This window comes from Ceratotherium simum, chromosome 4 (genome assembly GCF_057802395.1).
Source record: "Ceratotherium simum simum isolate JZ-2026a chromosome 4, ASM5780239v1, whole genome shotgun sequence".
In the NCBI taxonomy this organism is placed as follows: Eukaryota; Metazoa; Chordata; class Mammalia; order Perissodactyla; family Rhinocerotidae; genus Ceratotherium; species Ceratotherium simum.
In genome coordinates, this window is record NC_141903.1 from 8,126,960 (window position 1) to 8,147,581 (window position 20,622).

The following is a 20,622-nucleotide window of genomic DNA, read 5'->3' on the forward strand; positions in this document are numbered from 1 at the left end:
GGTGCACTTACAGAGTGCTATGATGAACTGGGAAACAGATATCAGCTTCCAGTCTATTGCTTGGCACCACCCATCAACATGATAGAGGAAAAGAGCGACATAGAGACTCTGGATATTCCTGAGCCACCACCCAATTCTGGATCTGAATGTCAGCTCCGTTTGCGCCTTTCCACTGGCAAAGACCTCAAACTTGTGGTCCGCAGCACAGACACAGTATACCACATGAAGAGGCGCCTACACGCAGCAGAAGGAGTGGAACCAAGTAGTCAGCGCTGGTTCTTTTCTGGCAGACCTCTCACTGACAAAATGAAGTTGGAAGAGCTGAAGATCCCAAAGGATTATGTTGTACAGGTTATAATGAGCCAACCTTTGCAAAACCCAACGCCAGTTGAGAACTGAACTGGTACTATTGGCTGGTCCCCAGATCTCTCCCACTCCTTTTTATTGTTGTTGTCATTTCCTACTTTATGGCGTGAAATTGATTTTCACTGCTCTGAATTCCGTATGAATGGATTTAGTTCTGAGGAATTACCAGTGAAAAATTCCATCTGTGATGGAGACCAACAAAAATAATTAATAAAACACAAAGAGCCAGCCTTTGAGACTCATGTAATTACAATTTCTAATTTGAGAGGCAGTTAAGAAATAAATACATAACCATTTATTTTAAAACACCCAACAACAATGTAATGGCTGTATGTAAGTGATTTGGACTGTAAATAGAGTGTTGCGTCCATGAAGAACAGCACCAAGCACCTTGTGAATACAGAGTTAGAAAAAAAATAATATAAATTCCAGAAATGATCAATAGTTATAAAACTTGAGCCTTTTAAAATGGAAACTGAAAAGAGCAGTATTTGAGGTTCGCTTCTATTCTGGTCTTAATTCTTTGCTCAACTAATATTTAGCCATAAAGGAGTAGAGACTGGCAAATTGTGTTTCAGTATTGCTTTCCCCCTCCCCATATGTTGAGCTCCGTATTTACATTCACACTAACTTTTGGTGCCTTCCAGCACATGGGTGGCAGGCACTCTTCTGGAACACTAGGCAATAATTTAGTCAGTGGAGTCAGATCTCTGATTTTCAACTGATACTCAGATGAAAAGTCTTTTGTCCTCTTGCTGCATAGATATTTTGAAATGTCTACATAACGAAGCTGTTTTTATATCCAGGCTTAGAAGGTCACTACATATAATACCTTCATTGATCTACCTACTCTGCTTGGTACTTCGCAGAGCTAACTCTGCCCCAGATGCATGGATTCTGGGCCAGGGAATGTAGGGAATCAAGTACAGCTGTTCCCACTGCAGGATCATAGAGTAATTATCTATTCTCCCCCAGTTTGCAGGATGGTGTAAGGAAAACCCCCATTCTGTCTGTGCCTGGGAGAATTGTGCCTATTATCAGTCTTTTATAGAAAATTTGAACTCATACTTTACTAGTGTGAAAGGTTTACTTAAACATCAGCAGTGAGACCAAATGATGAAACACTGCTTTGTACTGTAGTGCTTTCCAGTTCACTGTCACCTCTGGTTGTGGGGTGACAATTTTCCTCTCATCTTTCCTAGCAAAGAGACAAATTAAGAACCATCTGCAAATTAAATTAAAGGACTGAAAAATCCAGTGAGATAACTTCATTCTTCTGTACTATGACTGGAATAAAGCTGCCAAGGATTATATTTGATCTGGAGCCTTTTCAGAGTTGGTTCCATAAGTGAGAAGGGGCTACCGCATGATCACTGTCCCCGTGAGAATCCGTGAGCTGGGAAAGCAGAAGCAGGAAGGCACTTACGCTGTTCTCAGTTGGGAAACAATCAGACATCCACACGTATTTGGATGTGAAGCACTGTTATTAATTTTAATGGCAAAATGAAACTGCCAATTAGTTTAAATGTAATGTTTAAAATGGTATTAAATTTCCTATAGCCTGATTAGACATAATATCTGTAATTGTAACATACCATGTTTCTGAGAGCTTTCACTACTTCCCTTTTTTTATGCAATCATTTTAAAGATTATGGCTACATTTAATTTAGGTTTGCTGATAATTGAATCTAGATTCAAGAGGAGACAGCAGCATTAATTCCCAAGGAGAATTTTTATACATGGAGGTGGAGGTATGTGAGGGTATTTCAATATAATGCCCCTGTCACCAAAAAGCTTTTTTGTTAATTGGTGTGCCACATTGAATAGCAGGATCTCTCAAAGTTTTTCAACTGGAAAAAAAGTGTTCAAGCCTGTTTTTCTTAAGTAAAGTTGGTGATGTCATCAATAATCTGTGGTTGATAAAAGGTCTTTTTTTGTTTGTTGAGGATTTAAGCTCTCTTAAGACTTTATTTTATTTTAAAGGAACGTATACTTTGAATAACAATTTTCCAGGCATGTTTAACTAAACTAGGTGAGAACACCATGGTGCTGTTTAATTGTAAATAGATTGATATAAGATTGGACCAATACTTGATGTGTATAACTTTAGTATGTAGGGTTTTTGTGCTTTTGAAAAAAAAAAAAAATGTTCAATTTTCCTCTTTGTCTTTGCCTTTATTCTGGGTTTTTAATTATTATTACTCTCTACAATAAGGGTAATCTGCCTCATTCTAATAAAACCTATAAAAAGGCTTTCCTCCCTTTTAAAACCCCACCTCAATAAACAAGTTCATTATCACCAAATTTAGGCTCTGCTGTGCCAGTCAAACATGGTCATTTATGGATATGCTTAATCTTCTGTATTGAAATCTTGGTCTAAAATAGGTTTTTTTCTTTTAAGAATTGTGCTGTAAAGCGAAACTCATAATTCAGTTTTTCAGAAGCACTGCGCTCATTTCTTATACATTTAGGATCAAAATGGGAGGTTTTGATTGTTAAATGGCCTTGATTGTTAAATTTTTATTTAAAATAGATGATACGTATGTATGGGGAAAAAATCCAAACATACCAAAGTGAAAAGTCTCTCTCTTCCACTCCTGTCCCTCATCTGCTATTTCTTCTCCCCAGAGGTAACAATGGTTACCAGTTTTCAGGGTATCTTTAAAGAGACTCCAGCATGTGTGGTTCTCAAACTTGAGCATGCATCAGAATTACTTGGAAGCTTGTTAAAACACAGGTGACTGGACTCTTCTCCCAGAGGTTCCGAGCTAGTAGGTCTGAGTGGGCCCCAATACTTTGCAATTCTAAGCGTTCCCAGGGGATGCTGCTGCTGCTGATCTGGAGATCACACTGTGAGAACCACTGTTCTAGTGTATGTGAGTATATTTATTTACCCACCCAACCCTGTTTTTTCCATAAATACATATACTATTCTGCATCTTTGGTTTTTCTCTAAAATGGTGAATCTTAGAGATTATTCCATATAAGTAGAGCTAGATCTGCATCATTCCTCTTGTAGCTGCAATAGTAGTCCATTGTCTGGGACTACCATAGTTACTTCAGGCTCTTAATTCTGGTCAGTTTGGTTCTTTCCAGTCTTGCTACTGTAAACCATGCTGCTGGGAACTGTCCTTTTCTATAGCTAGATCTTTGTATCTGTGCATATCTACAGAATGCACTCCTGAAGAGGAGGCATTGCTAGGTCCAAGGGTTTATACGTTTAGAAAGTACATGCTGAATTGCCCTCCAAATAGATATTACCAATTTAATATTATAGCAATATGTCTTCTCTTATTTCCTTAGACCCTAACTTTTTGCTCTTTGACAATCTAAGTGAAAATCTGTGTCTTGTGGTTTTACTTTGTGTTTTTTCTTTTCTTTTTTTTTTTTTTTCGGTGAGGAAGATTGGCCCTGAGCTAACATCTGTGCCAGTTTTCCTCTATTTTGTATGTGGGATGCCGCCACAGCATGGCTTGATGAGCGGTGCGTAGGTCTGTGCCTGGGATCTGAACCCGTGAACCCCAGGCAGCTGAAGCAGAACACGCAAACTTAACCACTAGGCCACCAGGCCAGCCCATTTTACTGTATATTTTAAGGCTATTTGTATTTATTTTCTGTGAATTGTCTGTTTCTGTTTGCCTATATTCTTGGTGCATTTTAGTCTTTATCTTCCTGATTTGTAAATACTGTTTCTATGTTAAGGAAATTAGTCATTTTCTATCATGTTATCATTTGTTTTTGTTTTCATGTAATTTATCATTTGCAAATTTTAAGTTTTGCATGGTCAGATCTATTAGTCTTGTATTTTATGGCTTCTGGGTTTTCTTCTTGACGTCAAAAGGTCTTACCCACTCTGAGATTATAAACAATTTTTTCTCATATTTCTAGTATTTCTTTTATGGTTTCATTATCTAGAGTTTATTTTGGTGCAAGGAATAGAGTAGCAGCCCAGATTTATTCTTTTCCAGATAGCTATCCCACTTTTCCTGATACTACTTAGTGAATAATTTTCATCTGTCTTTTTCCCAATGACATGAAAAAAAAAATCGCTCTTATTTTATGACAGTGTTTAAGACTATACTTTTTTTGTGTGTGAGGAAGATTAGTTCTGAGCTAACATCTGATGCCAGTTCTTCTCTTTTTGCTGAGGAAGACTGGCCCTGGGCTAACATCTGTGCCCATCTTCCTCTACTTGATATGGGATGCTGCCACAGCATTGCTTGACAAGTGGTGCGTTGGTGTGCGCCCAGAATCCGAACCTATGGACCCTGGGCGGCCGAAGCGGAGTACATGCACTTAACCGCTATGCCACAGGGCCAGCCCCAAGACTACTTTTTTAATGGTCTTGTTAATCGGACAAATTAGCAAATATACCTTGTGTCCACTCCAACTTTCAAACGCTATGATTTAGTACTTTTGCTTATGGAAAAGAGAAGAAATGAGTTTGGCTGATCACCTCCCTTGGTGTTAACTAGTCTCCTGTGATTTTTATTGTCTGGCTCTGTAGGGGCTGTTCTCGTGGGTAACTGCCCATCTCAGCAGGTGTCAGCAGAGTGGATTTGGCCTTTTCTGGTCTTTGTCTTGGGCACCAGGCATGTGATGATCACACGTGAGAGCTAAGGGCTAGTGGGAGAGAAATGATTTCACTTTGCTTAGTTAGCTTCCTTTAAAATCCTTTCCTCTTTATAGCTGCTAGAGACTGTGGAGGAGCCAGTCCCGTGTCCCTGGGCTAAAACTAGTCATCTCTTCAGTCAAGCCTGCATTTGCCTGCCCTGCGAGTGCTGCTCCTCTGCCCATTGCTGAGGACCCCGAACAAACACGCGTAGTTGACCCCAAGGAATTCTAATGTAACTGTGACATAGTGTAGAGTGTTACTACCATCCGGAAACAGATCGAAATCCTTGGTCTAAGTTCTACCCTTAAAAGCACAGTTGATTAACTCACTGTGGAAATAATGAAATTTAATTGAAGCATCTACACGCATACCTACAAACAGACATTTTAAAAAATTTTAAGTCACAATGTAATTGAGGTAAAAAATGCCCCAAAGTGGACATTGATTGATGGTTTTCTTTGTTGTACTCCTATTCCCAAAAGAGTCTGGGCAACTGAATTTTAGTTTTTATAGTGAGTTTCATTCAGTTTGGGCCCATCAGAGCTAAATACAAAGTTTGCTGATTCCATTCTAGAACCATCTAGTTCATGAAAATGCTCTTAAAAAAATTTTTTTTTAGTAGTTGCATCATAATACTGTGTATAGTCACCCTGATGATTTCCAGGGAGGAGGGGAAAACTAAACTACCTCCTCATTCCTGAAACTTCAGTCATTAAATTTAATATTTATTTAAAATTAATTTGAAATAATTGAATAAGACTAATTTAAATTTTAGTTTAAAATTTAGCCAAAATTACTACTATACCTATTATCTTTGGCTGTCCCTTCTCCCTCCCTGTCCCTATTCTGAAACACAAAAAAAGATATAGTATCTTCATTGCTTTAGAGACCATGTCTGAAAAAAAACATATGTGCCATGGTTACCCTTTATATATCTCAGGAGTATTCCCCTGGAAAATGGGGAAGAAAAGCCTTACTAAGACCTCATTGTAGTTTATCCTCCCAGAACTATGCCTGAATCCTACGGCTGGCTGGTAGCAAGAGCCATCTCGGCTGCCAGAAAAGAGGCAGAAACCCATCCCAAGATGAGCTTAGTGGTGAGGCCCTTTGAAACGATGGCTAATCTCCAGCTGTCATTTTCCAGCCAGATAGTACTAGTCTCTCGGTACAATACTCTGTGTAGGTGTAGTAGTGTCCAGACTTGCTTGCCGGAAAGTATTCTCTTTGGAGAATAACTGTAAACTTTACCGAATCAGAGGAAGAGAAGAGCACTGTTGTAAGGGAGATGCTTTGCATCTTTTTGGTCTTCACAGCACTTCCTTAAGATAGATAGTATCATCCCCATGTGTATACCAGAAATCAGAAGCCAGGAGACTTGGGGGTTTTTTTGGCTTGCTCCATTCAGTTTTATAGTACCATTGGGGGGAAGAGAGAGAAGTTTTGGCTGCTAAATATTACTCATGCTCATAAGTGTATTATCAAAATCCCATGTCTTTTAGAGTAAATATAGAGAGTGTTCACAGTAATTAATATGATTTCTGTGATTACAAGTTTGACTTGAATGACAATCTTAGATAAGCAGTATTCTTGTCTGTTGCACATTGACAAAGTGAGCTTTGATGATTATTAGATACTCTGGAATTCATTGAATGCCTTATGGTCAGTTATATTGCATAATGTATCCTTAAGAAATCCTTAGTTTATAGTAAGTGAACTGTATTTCTTTTATCGCCAGGCTTGTTCCTTGGAAGTTTATGGTAGGAGATGTGGTAATTAGCATTATGCGGAAGGGATTTCTGAGCCAGTGAAATGCTAGCTTAAAACTTAAACAGAATCTGCTAAAACTGAAGTGAGTTACTCAGATCACTTGCTCTAAGCACAGGCATCTAATTGACCTTGAATTTGAATCCAGTGAGCCATACGTTCTTGGGTAAGGTTGTTAATCTCTCTAGACCTCAATTTCCTCATCTGTGAATTGGGGATAACACCCAATTCATAGGGTTATGAGGGTAAATAAAGTCATGCATCTGAAGGACCTGCCTAATTCACAGCAAGCACTTACTGAATGGTAGCTATCATCGTTAACATCACAGCACAGTCAGGGAGGGAGGAGTCACAAGTCCTGTGCTAAAGACATTTAAAAATTATTCAAGGTATTGTATAAAAATTAAAACTATACAAGGGCATGTAATAACTCCCTTACACTAGCAGATGTGGTACAGCTGCTTAAGCACCTGACTCATCAGAGGGTAATTCAGGTTCCAGGAAGAACACAGTCCTTAACATTTTTGTCAGTTTCCCTTAAGGTTGGAGGCACTTCACCATTTGCCAATTTGAAGTGTGTTGCATGCAGGTGGTTTTAGCTTAAGGATTGGGAGAAAAAGGATTCTGAAAGTATTGGCTCACTAGCGACAACTTTTGGGAAAGTGTCACCTTCTTTCACCTGCTTAGCCCCAGTAAGTGTTGGTAATTATCTGGATACACAGGAACCTAATGAACAGAGCTGATCTGAAAAGCAGCAGCAGCAGAATTGGGACACGCTGACAAAGGAAGTGGCTACTTCACATTCCATTATTGTGAGTCCTGTGTGAGGTCAGTAGGTTATTCAAGTTAAGAACCTGCGGATTGGGGAGCACTCCTTTGAACCCTTCACATGTAAAAGTCAATGTAGAGGGATCCACTTTGATGTTCTAAATTTATTTTTAGACATGTTAACAGTTGTAATTACTTATATTCTACTTTCAGATCCATTTATTCCAAGAAGACTCTTCTTTTGGCTGACGTTAACTTGACGTGACCTTTTCTTTTCGAGCAGAGCTTTCTCTTTCTCTGCTTTCTGCCTCTCCTGGTATTTGTCCATGAAGAAGATGGTAAACAGCTTAAATTCCTTGTAATTAAGACGCTTTTGTTGGGGGAGAAGAAGAAAAATTATTTCAGGAAAGATTGATACTTTGTTTCAGATAACAGCAGGATTGTAATCATTTCTCATTGAAAAACCTGGAAACCCAAAGAGGCTCAGTCATTAGGACAATTATGCTCTGCTTGTAGTCTAGGAGCCAGAACAGAGAGTCAGCTGTAGAGTCTAAGGGAACCAAGGGTTACTTTCTCACTTCTCTGTCGCGCCCAGACGCTTCAGGCTGGCATCTGAGGTTCCTCACGGTGTGACCCAGCTTTTGCAGCCCGAGCTCCCGCTTGCTTCCCCAGCATGGACGTCCCCTTCAGGCAGAATGCCGTCTTCAGCATAGCTGTTTCCTCTTAGGGTCTTGCTCCTGTGTTCCCATCATAGAATTTCTTCCTTTCTACTTACTCAAATCTATGAACCCTTCCCCCAACACCAACTCCTGCCATGTTTCCTTCTCTAAACTAAACTTCTAAACAGAATCTCCTTCTCTAAGCTTCTATAACGTTGTGTCCATATTATATGATGTAGCACTTACTTCAATCCTCTCTCTTCCACAGGTCTATAAATCTCTCCAGTGTTTTCTGGTCCCAGTGCCGTGACGCACTCGAGCTGGCTTTCCCACCCTCCTCCTCAGCCGTCTCTACTCAAAGTCGTGGGACATTGTCCTCTGCCTTTGTACAGAGAGGCTGCCAGGCCGCACTTTAGGGGTCTGCACTTACACGGTCACCTGTGATGTCAAAGTCATGGTAGAGCTCTCTGAGTGCCTGTCTTTTGATATTGAAGAGAAAGTTGTACATGTGGAAGTTGGCTGCGCCAACCCTCAGCTCCCCGTCCACGTCGAGCAGCTCAAACACGGGCCGGGAGTGGCGGAAGATAAATCGCTCTTCCAGGCGGTTCTGCTTTGAGAGAAATACGTGAGACAAGGAACAGTGTTGTCCGTGCTGCTCTCTACACTTGCGACAGCAAGACTCAGATACTCACTAGTCCGCTCCCTAGAGAGCTAAAAGCAGAGGGGAAATCAGAGAAGCTCAGGGTTGGAAGAGCCCTATGGCCGGTGTCCTGAGACCTGCTGCAGCGTCTGCTTTCCAGGGGAACTCAGGCCACCTGCCGCGGCCAGTTGCAGCCAGAACTCTAGCCCCTAGAATGCATTTCCTTATGTTCAGTGAGAATCTACTCGTGCAACACCGAGGCTCTGGTGATAAAATGCTGAAAACACAGGTCCCTTTCCTTCAGGAGTGGGAAATAGGTAAATACACACTGGAAGTGTGTACAAAGTAAGGTGGGAACCCAAGGAAGAGCGTTTCTCATCTGCACCATTCATCCCCTTCAGAAAGTTCTCTGAGAAAAGGGATCATTGAGGGGGTGAGGCACTTGGGAGAATCTCCAGCTAGAACAGGCAAGGAGGGGCCTCCACGGAGGGACTGGACAGGGTGAGATCTGTTCTTTAGAAAGAGGCAGTGGGGGGCCGGCTCCGTGGCTTAGCGGTTAAGTGCGCGCGCTCTGATGCTGGCGGCCCGGGTTCGGATCCCGGGAGCGCCCTGAGGCACCACTTCTCCGTCCAACGTGAGGCCGAGTCCCACGTACAGCAACTAGAAGGATGTGAACCTATGACATACAACTATCTACTGGGGCTTTGGGGGGAAAAAACTGAATAAATAAAATCTTTAAAAAAAAAAAAAAAAAAAAAAAAAAAAAAAAAAAGAAAGAGGCAGTGGGGAGGGCTGAGGGTGGACAGGGGCAGCCCGGGGAGAGAAGCTGGGTAACTTGGAAATTTCTAGGTTACAGAAGGCCATTAAGGAACCAAAAGTAGTCCCTCCACCCCCATTTTTTTCTTCCTGTTTTGAGTGCAAGGAAGAAAAATCCTGATGCTCTCTTCTCAGTGTTGCCTGTAACAAGATGGGGGCAGCACTTGGCGTCTCTGCCCCAGGTCCTGCCTTGTTACTCGCCTCTTGTGCCAGCAGTATGCAGACCAGCATGTAGAACTGGTCAAAACCAATCTCGCCCACAGCACTCCAGTCCAGCATATTAAACACAATGTTGATCTGCGTCCGTGTCAAGTTAGTCACGTGGTGAAGGAAGTGATAGAACAGCACATCTGTTAAGGTGGGGAGACAAGACAGGTTATTCTGAAACAGTTCCAAAATGGGAAACAACTGGGAGCCACATAAATGGTAGGAAGGTTGGAAGCTTGTTGACCTGGGAATAGTAATGATAATATTTTGTTTCTGGCTTCGCCACTATACCTTCCACGATTCCTCAGACCTTCGGTTGCCCATGAGCTGTGTGGAAAAGCACTCTGCCTGGAGTTGTGGAGAATGAGACAGTGGATAGAGCTTGGTTCCTGACCCCGGCTCACACGCATTCCGGAGCAGACACGTGTCTGTGTAACCAACAAAAGGCACAGAGTGCTCCTCGTACTTGGAAGGAAGAGCTTACGGCTCACTGGGGACCTAGGACAATTTCTTGGGGAAGCTGATGTTTCACCCGGGCCTTTCACTTGAGGAGACAATTAAAACAAGAGAAACTTAAAAATCATTCCTCTTCTATCAAAGTATCAGTATTCCTCCTGCTTATATAAAGCCAATGCATTTGGCTGTGAGGGAAAGGAACAATCGTCACTGAAGACCTTAGGAGCTGGGCACTTCAAATGCCACATCTCGTTAAACCCTGACAACCCTACAGGGAGAGTGATTTCACACCCTCTTATCATACGCCTCAGATAGTAACTAGTCTACTTCAGTGCTTCTCAAACTGCAATGGACATACCAATCACCTGAGGATCTTGTAAAAGACAGATCCTGATTCAGGAAACCTGGGTGGGACTGAGACTGCATTTCTAACAAGCTCCTAGGTGACACGGCTGCTGCTGGTCTGCGGACCACACTTTGAGTGGCAGAGCTGGGATTCAAATACGGTCCGTCTGACTCCACAGCCTTGCTCTTTCCATGGTGAAGCCATATCTTTTGTGCATTACTTAAGGCATAATCAAGCATATGGAATCAGAGAAAAAAATACTATAATTTAAAGAATAGGGAAGGTTTTTGCCTGAAATTCCACTCACTACTGATCTGTCTTGGGGAGTATAAGATGGAAGAAACAGACATGGTGATACATTTATACAGTGGCAGGTGGCTGTACAGGTTGTATATACAAATAGCCATGGTAACAAGGGATTTTCAAGCGTAACTTTTTCTACATGTGGTTTCCCCTTGCCCGTTGATTGATTACGGAAACTCGCCTGCAGAAGGTACATTCCACACCTATCTATGTAGTCTGGAGTCCCAGCTGAAGCTGGCTAAGAGCACAAGGAACCAGTTGTCACAATGTCATGATTTGGGGGGCTTCTGACAGGCTCTTAATGTTCCTTCCCCGTGCCCCACCGGGCATAAACCCGTGGGAACAACACACTACATATGTATATACACAGTGACGTAGAGAGGTTTTGGTGTGGGACTTAGTAGCTACTTAACAAACACTGTTTTTAAACCAGCTGGCTCTGCCCACTCAAGTCTCCAAGGCTTTAAGTCCCTACATCCCCGGAAGGCAAAACTTAAGGCTGTGCCTTCACTCTTTCAGGTCACTATCCAGTCCCTTGGGGAGCAGCAGACAAGAGTGTAACCACCTTCTGCGTATTGCATCATCAGGGAGTGATTAGTTACCAGGAGATCAGACTCTTGTCAGCAAACATTTCGGTGAGACTGAGTGTGTGTGGGTTTGGAGTCAGCCCTGGGTTTCAGGCCTAGCTTTCCTGTTCACAGCGAGGTGCCCTACAGCTGCCTTACCTAGGGCTGGGTTATTGCGAAGATTTGGTGACACACGGCGTGTAAATCGACACGTAGAGAGAAAAACTTTTGATTTTTTGAAAATTTTTTGAAATTTTGGCATGAAATTATGAGAAGATGAAGGTGTCTTTTTAAGATTGAATGAACTCTTTAAAAATCTTTATGGAAGAAACCCCTTATACACAAATGACATTTATCTCGCTCAGGTCACAACAAATGCATGAGATACCTTATCTATACCCAGTCCTAAAAAAAACTTCCAGTATTTTGATTGGTCTTCTGTTAGTTTGTGCACTCAAAGGCAGGGTCGAGATCGTCAGCCCTTTTTGGTCCGTCACTGGGACCAAGAATTAGAAGGGATCTTGCAGGCCATCTGATTCAAACCTCCCATTTGGCAGATGACAAGTCTTCCTGAGGGGGTCTTGCGGGTTAATGCCTGAATGGAGCTCAGCCCCCAGGAGCAATTATAATAATAACGAATACTTATTAAGTCCTTATGATGTGCCAGGCACTATCCTAAGCATTTTTCCATACATTATCTCATTTAATTATCTTTTTTTTTTCCCCAACTGTGAGATGGACTCCATTATTAGAAGCCTCATTTACAGATGAGGAAAATTAGACTTCAAGAAGGTGACGGCATGTTCTCCAAATCACCACCGAATTACGGGTGGAGCCAGGATTAAACCCCAGAGCCTGCAATTTTATCCTCACTGAAGTGCTACCCGTCTCAAGTCTCAGTTGGTGATTTCTCTCTGTGCTTCATTTAAAAGGTAAACATTTGTTAACAAAATAGTTTCTGGTTCTGCAAGTTTTCCTGCACATTAGTTAAAAACCAGGGAACAACCCAGAGGTCACATTTCTGAAAGTACTGACCATTCAAGGTATTCTTGCGGTGCACGTCCAGAAGGTGAAAGTAATCCACCAAGGCCTTCACGTTCCTCACGGATAACAAGCAGTATAGTTTGTCCAGATAGAGGTACCACAGAAACGAGCCTTCCTTCAGTTTCATTCCAGTGCTCTTAAAGCCCAAGGCCCTGGCAGCCTGAAATAGAAGAGAGAGTTCTACCTCGGAATCGGAATGTTGGATAGAGGGAAACTCCAGTAGCAAAGGTCTTCCTAGGTCAAAACATTGTGGGAACAGTCAACAAAAAAGGAAAATTGCTTCCTCCCAGCTCTCCAGCCTTACTATAGGTATTTATTGTCCTAAATCTCTTGTTACCTTGATTATCTCTCTGTCACTACAGTATAGCCAGTACTAAACTGAAATCACAGACTGTTTAGAAACGAACGAGAGAACACTCTCTCGTTACACGTATGAAAAACCTGTGCTACGTGGCCAAAGTGGTTCTCGGAGGAGTATTTATAGCCTAAATACATTTATTAGAAAACAAGAGAAATTGAAAATACATAAAAAAGTAGTGAAATAAACCCAGAATAACTACAGTTAAATAACACCAAAGAGAGAAGGAATTTTTGTTTTTGTTTTTGTGAGGAAGATCAGCCCTGAGCTTACATCTGGTGCCAATCCTCCTCTTTTTTGCTGAGGAAGATTGGCCTGGGCTAACATCCATGCCCATCTTCCTCTACTTTATATGTGGGATGCCACCACAGCATGGCTTGACAAATGGGGCATCAGTCCGCGCCCAGGATCCAAACCTGCGAACCCCGGGCTGCCAAAGCGGAGCACAGGACCTTAACCACTGCACCACCGGGCCCGCCCCTGAAAGAAGGAATTTTTTTAAAGACCAAAGTGCAAATCAGTGAACCAGAAAACAAAGCAGTATACTTGATTAGTATAATCAGGACCTTTTTTTAATGTTCTTTATAATGCAAAATTTCAAACATATAATGGAAAATTTCAAACGTCAGTATAATAAATCCACATGTAATCATCATCTAGCTTCAACAATTATCAACTCAGGGCCAATCATGTTTCATCTATAGTATCCCCCACCCCACCACTACCATCACTGGATTATTTTGAAGCAAATCTCAGACGTGACTTCTTATCTGTAAATATTTGAATATATATTTCAAAAAGAGAGTGACTCTTTTTTTTTTTTAACATAACCACATACCATTATCATACCTAAAAATAAACAACAATCATTCCTTATCATCATCAAATATCTAGTCAGCATTCAAATTTCCCTAATTGTTTCTTAAAATTTTTAATAGATGATTTATTCAAGTCAGGAACCCAAACAGCTCTATGTATTACACTTAGACTGCTTCTTAAATATCTTTAGGTTCCCCCTTTCTTTCTTTCTTTTTCTTGCAATTTATTTGTTGAGGAATCCACATTGGCCTTATAGAGGAAAACATTTTGGTTTTTTGCAGATTTTACCTCCAATGTGTTAACATGTTCCTCTGTCTCCTCTATTTTCTATAAACTCATAGTTAGATCTAGAGCGAAAGCTGGCTTTGGGAAAAGACCAATAAAAACAGACAAACTTTTGGCAAGTGTGATAAGGAGAAAAAAAGATTTTAAAAATTAAGAATGAGAAAGGAAACAACTAGTGATATGGAAAAGGTTAAAATACAGATGAGAACACAATATACAACTCTATACTGATCATTTGAAAATCTAAATTAGCTCTGTCCAGTAAATATATGAGCCACAAATATGAGTCACATATGTAATTTAAAATTTTCTAGTAGCTACATTTTTAAAAAAGTAAAAAGAAGTGAAATTAGTTTTGATAATATTTTATTTAACCCAATATATCTGAAATATCATTTCAATTTGTAATCAATATATTTTTTAAATGAGTTATTTTATAATCCTTTTTTTCCTGCTTTATTGAGATATAATTGACATATAACATTGTATAAGTTTAAAGTGTACAACATGATGATTTAATATACGAATATATTGTGAAAGGATTACCACAATAAGATTAACACATCCATCACCTCACATAGTTACCCTTTTGTGAGTGTGTGTGGTGAGAAATTTTACAATCTACTCTGTACATACACAATACAGCATCGCTAACTATAGTCACCATGCTGTAATATCACATCCCCAGAATGTATTCATCTCGTAACTGGGAGTTTGTACCCTCTGACCACCTTCATCCATTTCCCCCACCTCCCCACCCCTGGCAACCACCAATGTACTCTGTTTCCATGAGTTCAGTTTTTCTTAGAGTCCACACATAAATGAGATCATACAACCCTTTTTTTATACTAACTCTCTGAAATCCAGCGTGTATTTTACACCTATGGCACATCTCAATTTGGACTAGTTACATCTTGAGTGCTTACTAGCCACATATGGCTAGTGGCTGCCATATTGGACAGCACAGATTTAGATAAATAGAATAACTCTTTTAGGAAAATTGATTTATGAAGGAGTTAAAAACCCGAATCAACCAATAACCATAACCAATAACCAGAAAGTAATCAATGATGAAATGTTAAGAAAAGATACCTGGTTCAGATGGTTTTACAGGGGTGTTTCTCAAAACCAGCAAGGAACAAATAATTTCTATGTTATATAAAGTGTTTCAAAGCAGTTCTGATTTTAGTAATATGATAGGCTGAGTTACATGCATAAACTTCCTCTCTAACAACTAACGATTTTAGGGATAAAGTCATCTGCAGCACTGAAGAGCTGGAGAAGGAATCAGGCAGGAACCTGGAGGGATAACTTTGGTTTTCATTGAAGCAGGGGCAAAAGAAAGCCTTTCACCCAGTAGAAGTGGGGAGTCTAACAGAACCCTCACCATTTGAAGAGCCGGGACCTCAAAGTGCTCCACCCTCAGTGTAAGGATAAACCAAAAGCACACCCCTCCACCCTTTCCTCCAAGAGCCTGTAAGGAATGTTGCTGTGGGGTTGAGCAGAACAGCAAGAGGAAGAACGGTCTCTGAGAAGTTATAGCCAGAGATGGCCCCCTGCATGTCTGCAACCCAAATTCACACCATGAGGATGGTCCAAAAAACTCAAGCCCTGAATATAAATTCAAGTAGATCCAGGCACTTAGCAAAGTAAACACATATCCTTTCTGGAAGATGACACCTTCACTCTAGGGCTCAATGAAGTCCCAGAAATAGTTTTCCTAGGAAACTAAACACACAAGGAAAAAATGCACCATGAGCAAGAAGCAGCAGCAACAACAGACAACAGAACCAGAACTGTAAACACTTCGGATATTAGAATTACCAGACACAGATTATGACATAATCATGCTTACTGTTTTTTAGAGTAATAAAAAGACACACTTTAAAATCACTGCCAGGAATAGGAATCTATAAAAAATGACTAAAAGACTTGAAAAAAGACCAAAATTTTACTTATAAAAATGAAAATACAATAATTGAAATTAAAAACTCAATGGATGGGTTTAACAGAAGAATAGACAAAGAGAGTGGGCAAATTAGAAAAACTATCTAAAATGCAGTACAAGAGAAAAGAGATAGGAACTATGAAAGATTAAGAAGTATGAAGGACAGAGTAAGAAAGTCTAACCCACATGTCACTGAATTCCAGAAAGAGAAGAAAAAGACAGTAAGAGTAGAGGAAAATGTGAAGATATAATAGCTGAGAATTTTCCAAAACCAATGACAAACACCCTCCACAGACTGCATTCCTCATCATTATCAAAGTGAACAGTTACATCACTCCATGCCAGTTCTAAGTGCATCAATGTATTTACTCATTTAGTCTTCACAACAATCCCATGAAGTAGAGACTATTATACCTATTTTACAGATTAAGAAACAGGCTCAGAGAAGTTAACTAACTTTCCTAAAGTCACAAAGCTAATTAATGATAGAATCAGGATATGAACCTAGATAGTTTGGCAATAATCACTGCTTTTTAATAGCTATGCTATATTGCCTCTTGGAAGCCTGAACTTCTTTTTTTTATTTAATTTTTATTTTTTTGTGAGGAAGATCAGCCCTGAGCTAACATCCATGCCAATCCTCCTCTTTTTGCTGAAGAATACTGACCCTGGGCTAACATCTGTGCCCATCTTCCTCCACTTTATATGGGACACCGCCACAGCATGGCCTGACAAGTGGTGCATCAGTGTGCGCCCGGTATCTGAACCCGGGCCACCAGCAGCAGAGCGCACGCACCTAACTGCTATGCCACAGGGCCAGCCCCATCAGAAGCCTGAACTTCTAAGTAGTTGAAATAGAAGAAATACATATGTGTATACATCAGAGCAAAACTGCAGTTTACTAAAGACAAAGAGAGGATTCTAAAGGCAATCAGAGAAGAAAGAAAGATTATCTTCAAAGGAATGATGATTAACTAACAATCAACCTCTTCACAACATGGAAACCAAAACATAGTGGAATAATATCTCAGTATGTAAAAACCACCACAGCCAAGCTAAAATTATATACTCAGTAAAATTATCTTTCAAGAATGAAGAGATGTTTCTCAAAAAGTTAAATACAGGATTACCATATTGACTTAACAATTCCACCCCTAGATGTATATCCAAAAGAACTGAAAACAAGTATTCAAACAAATACTTGTACCAAATGTTCACAGCAGCACTATTCACAATAGCCAAAAGGTAGAAACAACGCAAATGTCCATCAACTGATGAATGGACAAATGAAATGTAGGATATCCATACAGAGGACTATTATTCAGCCATAAAAGGGAATGATACCTGCTACAATGTGGATGAACCTTGTAAACATTATACTAAGCGAAAGAATACAGGAACATAAGATCACATATTGTATGATTCCATTTATATGAAATATCCAGAATAGGCAAATTCATAGAGACAGAAGGCAGATCAGTCATTGCCAAGGGCTGGGGGCTGGGGGAGGGTGTAATGGGAAGGGGCTGCTTAATGTATACAGGGATTTCTATTGGGGTAATGAAAAAGTTTTGGAACTAGATAAAAGGTGATGGTTGAACAACATTGTGAATGTACTGAATACCAGTGAATTGTACACTTTAAAATTTTATGTTATGTGAATTTCACCTTAATTTAAAAAAAGCATGAGGAGGGGCTGGCCCGGTGGTAGCAGTTAAGTGCATGTGCTCCACTTCAGTAGCCCGGGGTTTGCAGGTTCGGATCCCGGGCGCACACCGATGCACCGCTTGTCAAGCCATGCTGTGGCGGTGTCCCATATAAAGTAGAGGAAGATGAGCACAGATGTTAGCCCAGGGCCAGTCTTGCTCAGAAAAAAAAAAAAAAAAAAGCATGAGGAGGAAAATCAAACCTGAATTTGATCAACTTAGAGAAAATATAAATCAAGGAAACAGAGAGGACAGCAGAGGTCCTTGTTAAATGACACCATGGGGGTGCAATCAGCAAAACCCAGGTTGTGTAAAGCTCTAAAGAAAAATGACTCCACTTCTTTAATAAAAATTTACAAGAAAAGAGAAAGAGATAGAAGAGGAAACTATAGATTAATAGATACAGTTTCATATCTTTTAAATCACATCAACCAATTACAATGTTGGACTTATTTGGATTTGAATTCAAATGGATTGTGTATCAAACAGCCCACAAAAACAAACTTATTAAGAAGCATGAGATGATGGAGGAATATGAACACTTACTGGATATAATATTAGGTATGATAATAGATTTGTTTGTTGTTTAAAAGGATAAAATGATATGATGTCGGGAATTTGCTTCAAAATAATCCAGGCCCAGGGGTGATGATATACATATAATAGGATTGTTCATAAGTGAACTGACTGATCTGACATGGGTACACAGGAGTACCTTATACTATTCTTTCTATTTTGAATATGTTTCAAATTTTCTATAGTAAAAAGGAAAAAAATTAGATTAAATAAAAATGTATTCATACAAAAACAAACAAACAAACAAGAATGATCACCAGCAGACCCTCCCAAGAGAAATTATAAAGGATGAACTTACAATAGTCAGAGAATGATCCCAGAGAGAAAATCCAACATGTAAGGCAGAATAAAGAGCAACAAAGTAGAAAAAATATGTGGGTAAATCCAAGTAAACATTGATGGGGTAAAATAATAACAATGTCATAGGGAGTTTAAAAAGATCAAATTTAAATGCAATTCAATTATGACATTAGGTAGGAGCTAGGAAAATGAGATGAAAATGTTTTAAGTTCCTTTAATTATCTAAGAGGAAGATAAAGGCATAAAGTCTAGATGTTGATAATTTAAAGATTATATTTTCTAGGATAATCACTAAAAGAACAGAAATATAATATAAAATTCCAAATGTAGTAAAAGGATAATGGAATAACAACAACAATTGCACTAACAATCCAAAAGAAGGCAAGAAAAAAAAAGTGTAACAAATAGAAAGTAACAGATAAGAAAGAATATTTAACCCATATATATGTGCAATTATATTGAATGTAAATGGACTCTAGTTAAAAGCAAAGATTATTGCACTGAATGAAAAACTATATGTTGTTTACAAAAAACACACCTCAAACCCAAAGATACAGAAAAGTTAAAAGTAAAAGATTGGAATGAGATAAAAGAAAGTACACATTAACCCCAAAAAAGTATAACTACCCATCTCTCAATAATTGGTAGATTAAGCAGAGAAAAATCAATAAAGATTTAGGTAATTTGAATGATATTAACAATTGACCTAATGGACATATATACAAAACTGCATGCAACAACTACAGAATATAAATATGATTTTCAATAACTTATGGAAGGGGCTGGCCCTGTGGCTTAGCAGTTAAGTGCATGCGCTCCGCTACTGGTGCCCTGGGTTTGGATCCCGGGCGCGCACCGAAGCACCGCTTCTCGGGCCATGCTGAGGCCGCGTCCCACATACAGCAACTAGAAGGATGGGCAACTACGACATACAACTATCTACTGGGGCTTTGGGGAAAAAAAAGGAGGAGGATTGGCAATAGATGTTAGCTCAGAGCCGGTCTTCCTCAGCACAAAGAGGAGGATTAGCATGGATGTTAGCTCAGGGCTGATCTTCCTCACACACACACACACACAAAAACTTATGGAATACATACAGAAATTGATGTTATACTGGGGCATAAAGCAAATGTTGACAAATGTCAAAAGACTGAAATTGTACAGTACACATTCTCTGCTCACTAATAAGATAGAAATCAATTACAAAGATATTTAGAAATCCTCATGTTTGTAAATTTTAAAATATACTTCTACATAACCCATGAATCAAAGAAGAAATCATTATGGAAATTAGAAAATATTTTAAGCTACATAAGAAAAATACTATATTGGGGGACCAGCCCCATGGCCTAGTGGTTAAAGTTCCATGCAGTCTGCTTTGGCAACCTGGGTTCAGGGGTTTGGATCCTGGGCATGGCCCTACGCCACTTGTCAGCCATGCTATGGCTGTAACCCACATACAAAATAGAGGAAGATTAGCACAGATGTTAACTCAGGGTGCATCTTCCTCAGCAAAAAAAATAAAATTTAAAAAAAAAGAAAGTGGGCCGGCCCTGTGGCTTGGTGGTTAAGTGCGCGCGCTGCGATGCTGGTGGCCCGGGTTCGGATCCCGGGTGCGCATCGAGGCACCACTTCTCCGTTCATCCTGAGGCCGAGTCCCACATACAGCAACTAGAAGGATGTGCAGCTACGACGTACAACTACCCACTGGGGCTTTGGGGGGAAAAAGTAAAATAAATAAAATCTTTAAAAAAATAAAAATAAAAAAATAAAAAAATAAAAAAAAGAAAGAAAAATACTATATATCAAAATGGGGTGCAGCTAATGCAATATTTTGAGGGACATTTATAGCCCTAAAATATGACTATTAAAAGAAAAGCTGAAATTAATTAACAATCATCTTATCTCAAGGAATTAGAAAGAACAGCAAAATAAATCCAAAGAAAGTAGAAGGAAGTAATAAAGATAAGAGATACATTAATAGAATAGAAAATAAACACATAAGTATAATCAGTAAAGTAAAATTTGGTTCTCTTGAAAAGGCTATTACAATGGCCAAAAAATATGGCAAATTTGATAA

The 20,622-nt window shown here is 39.7% G+C and overlaps 2 protein-coding genes across 2 annotated transcripts in view; one reads left to right on the top strand and one right to left on the bottom strand.

Annotated features, from left to right (window-relative positions):
- The window catches only part of UBTD2 (ubiquitin domain containing 2), a 61,721-nt gene extending 59,051 nt beyond the window's left edge, over positions 1 to 2,670 (top strand). The window contains exon 3 of the mRNA XM_004428521.3: positions 2 to 2,670. Coding sequence (XP_004428578.1) covers positions 2 to 399 — 398 coding nt within the window. The 3' untranslated portion in view covers positions 400 to 2,670. The remainder of the gene's footprint in view (position 1) is intronic.
- Positions 2,671 to 7,692: 5,022 nt separating this feature from the next.
- EFCAB9 (EF-hand calcium binding domain 9) lies at positions 7,693 to 12,706 on the bottom strand. The gene is given in 5 exon segments (XM_014786223.2): positions 7,693 to 7,713; positions 7,716 to 7,883; positions 8,603 to 8,779; positions 9,830 to 9,978; positions 12,542 to 12,706. Coding segments are annotated over 5 exon segments (651 nt in total). The 5' UTR covers positions 12,678 to 12,706.
- Between the last annotated feature and the right edge of the window lie 7,916 nt (positions 12,707 to 20,622).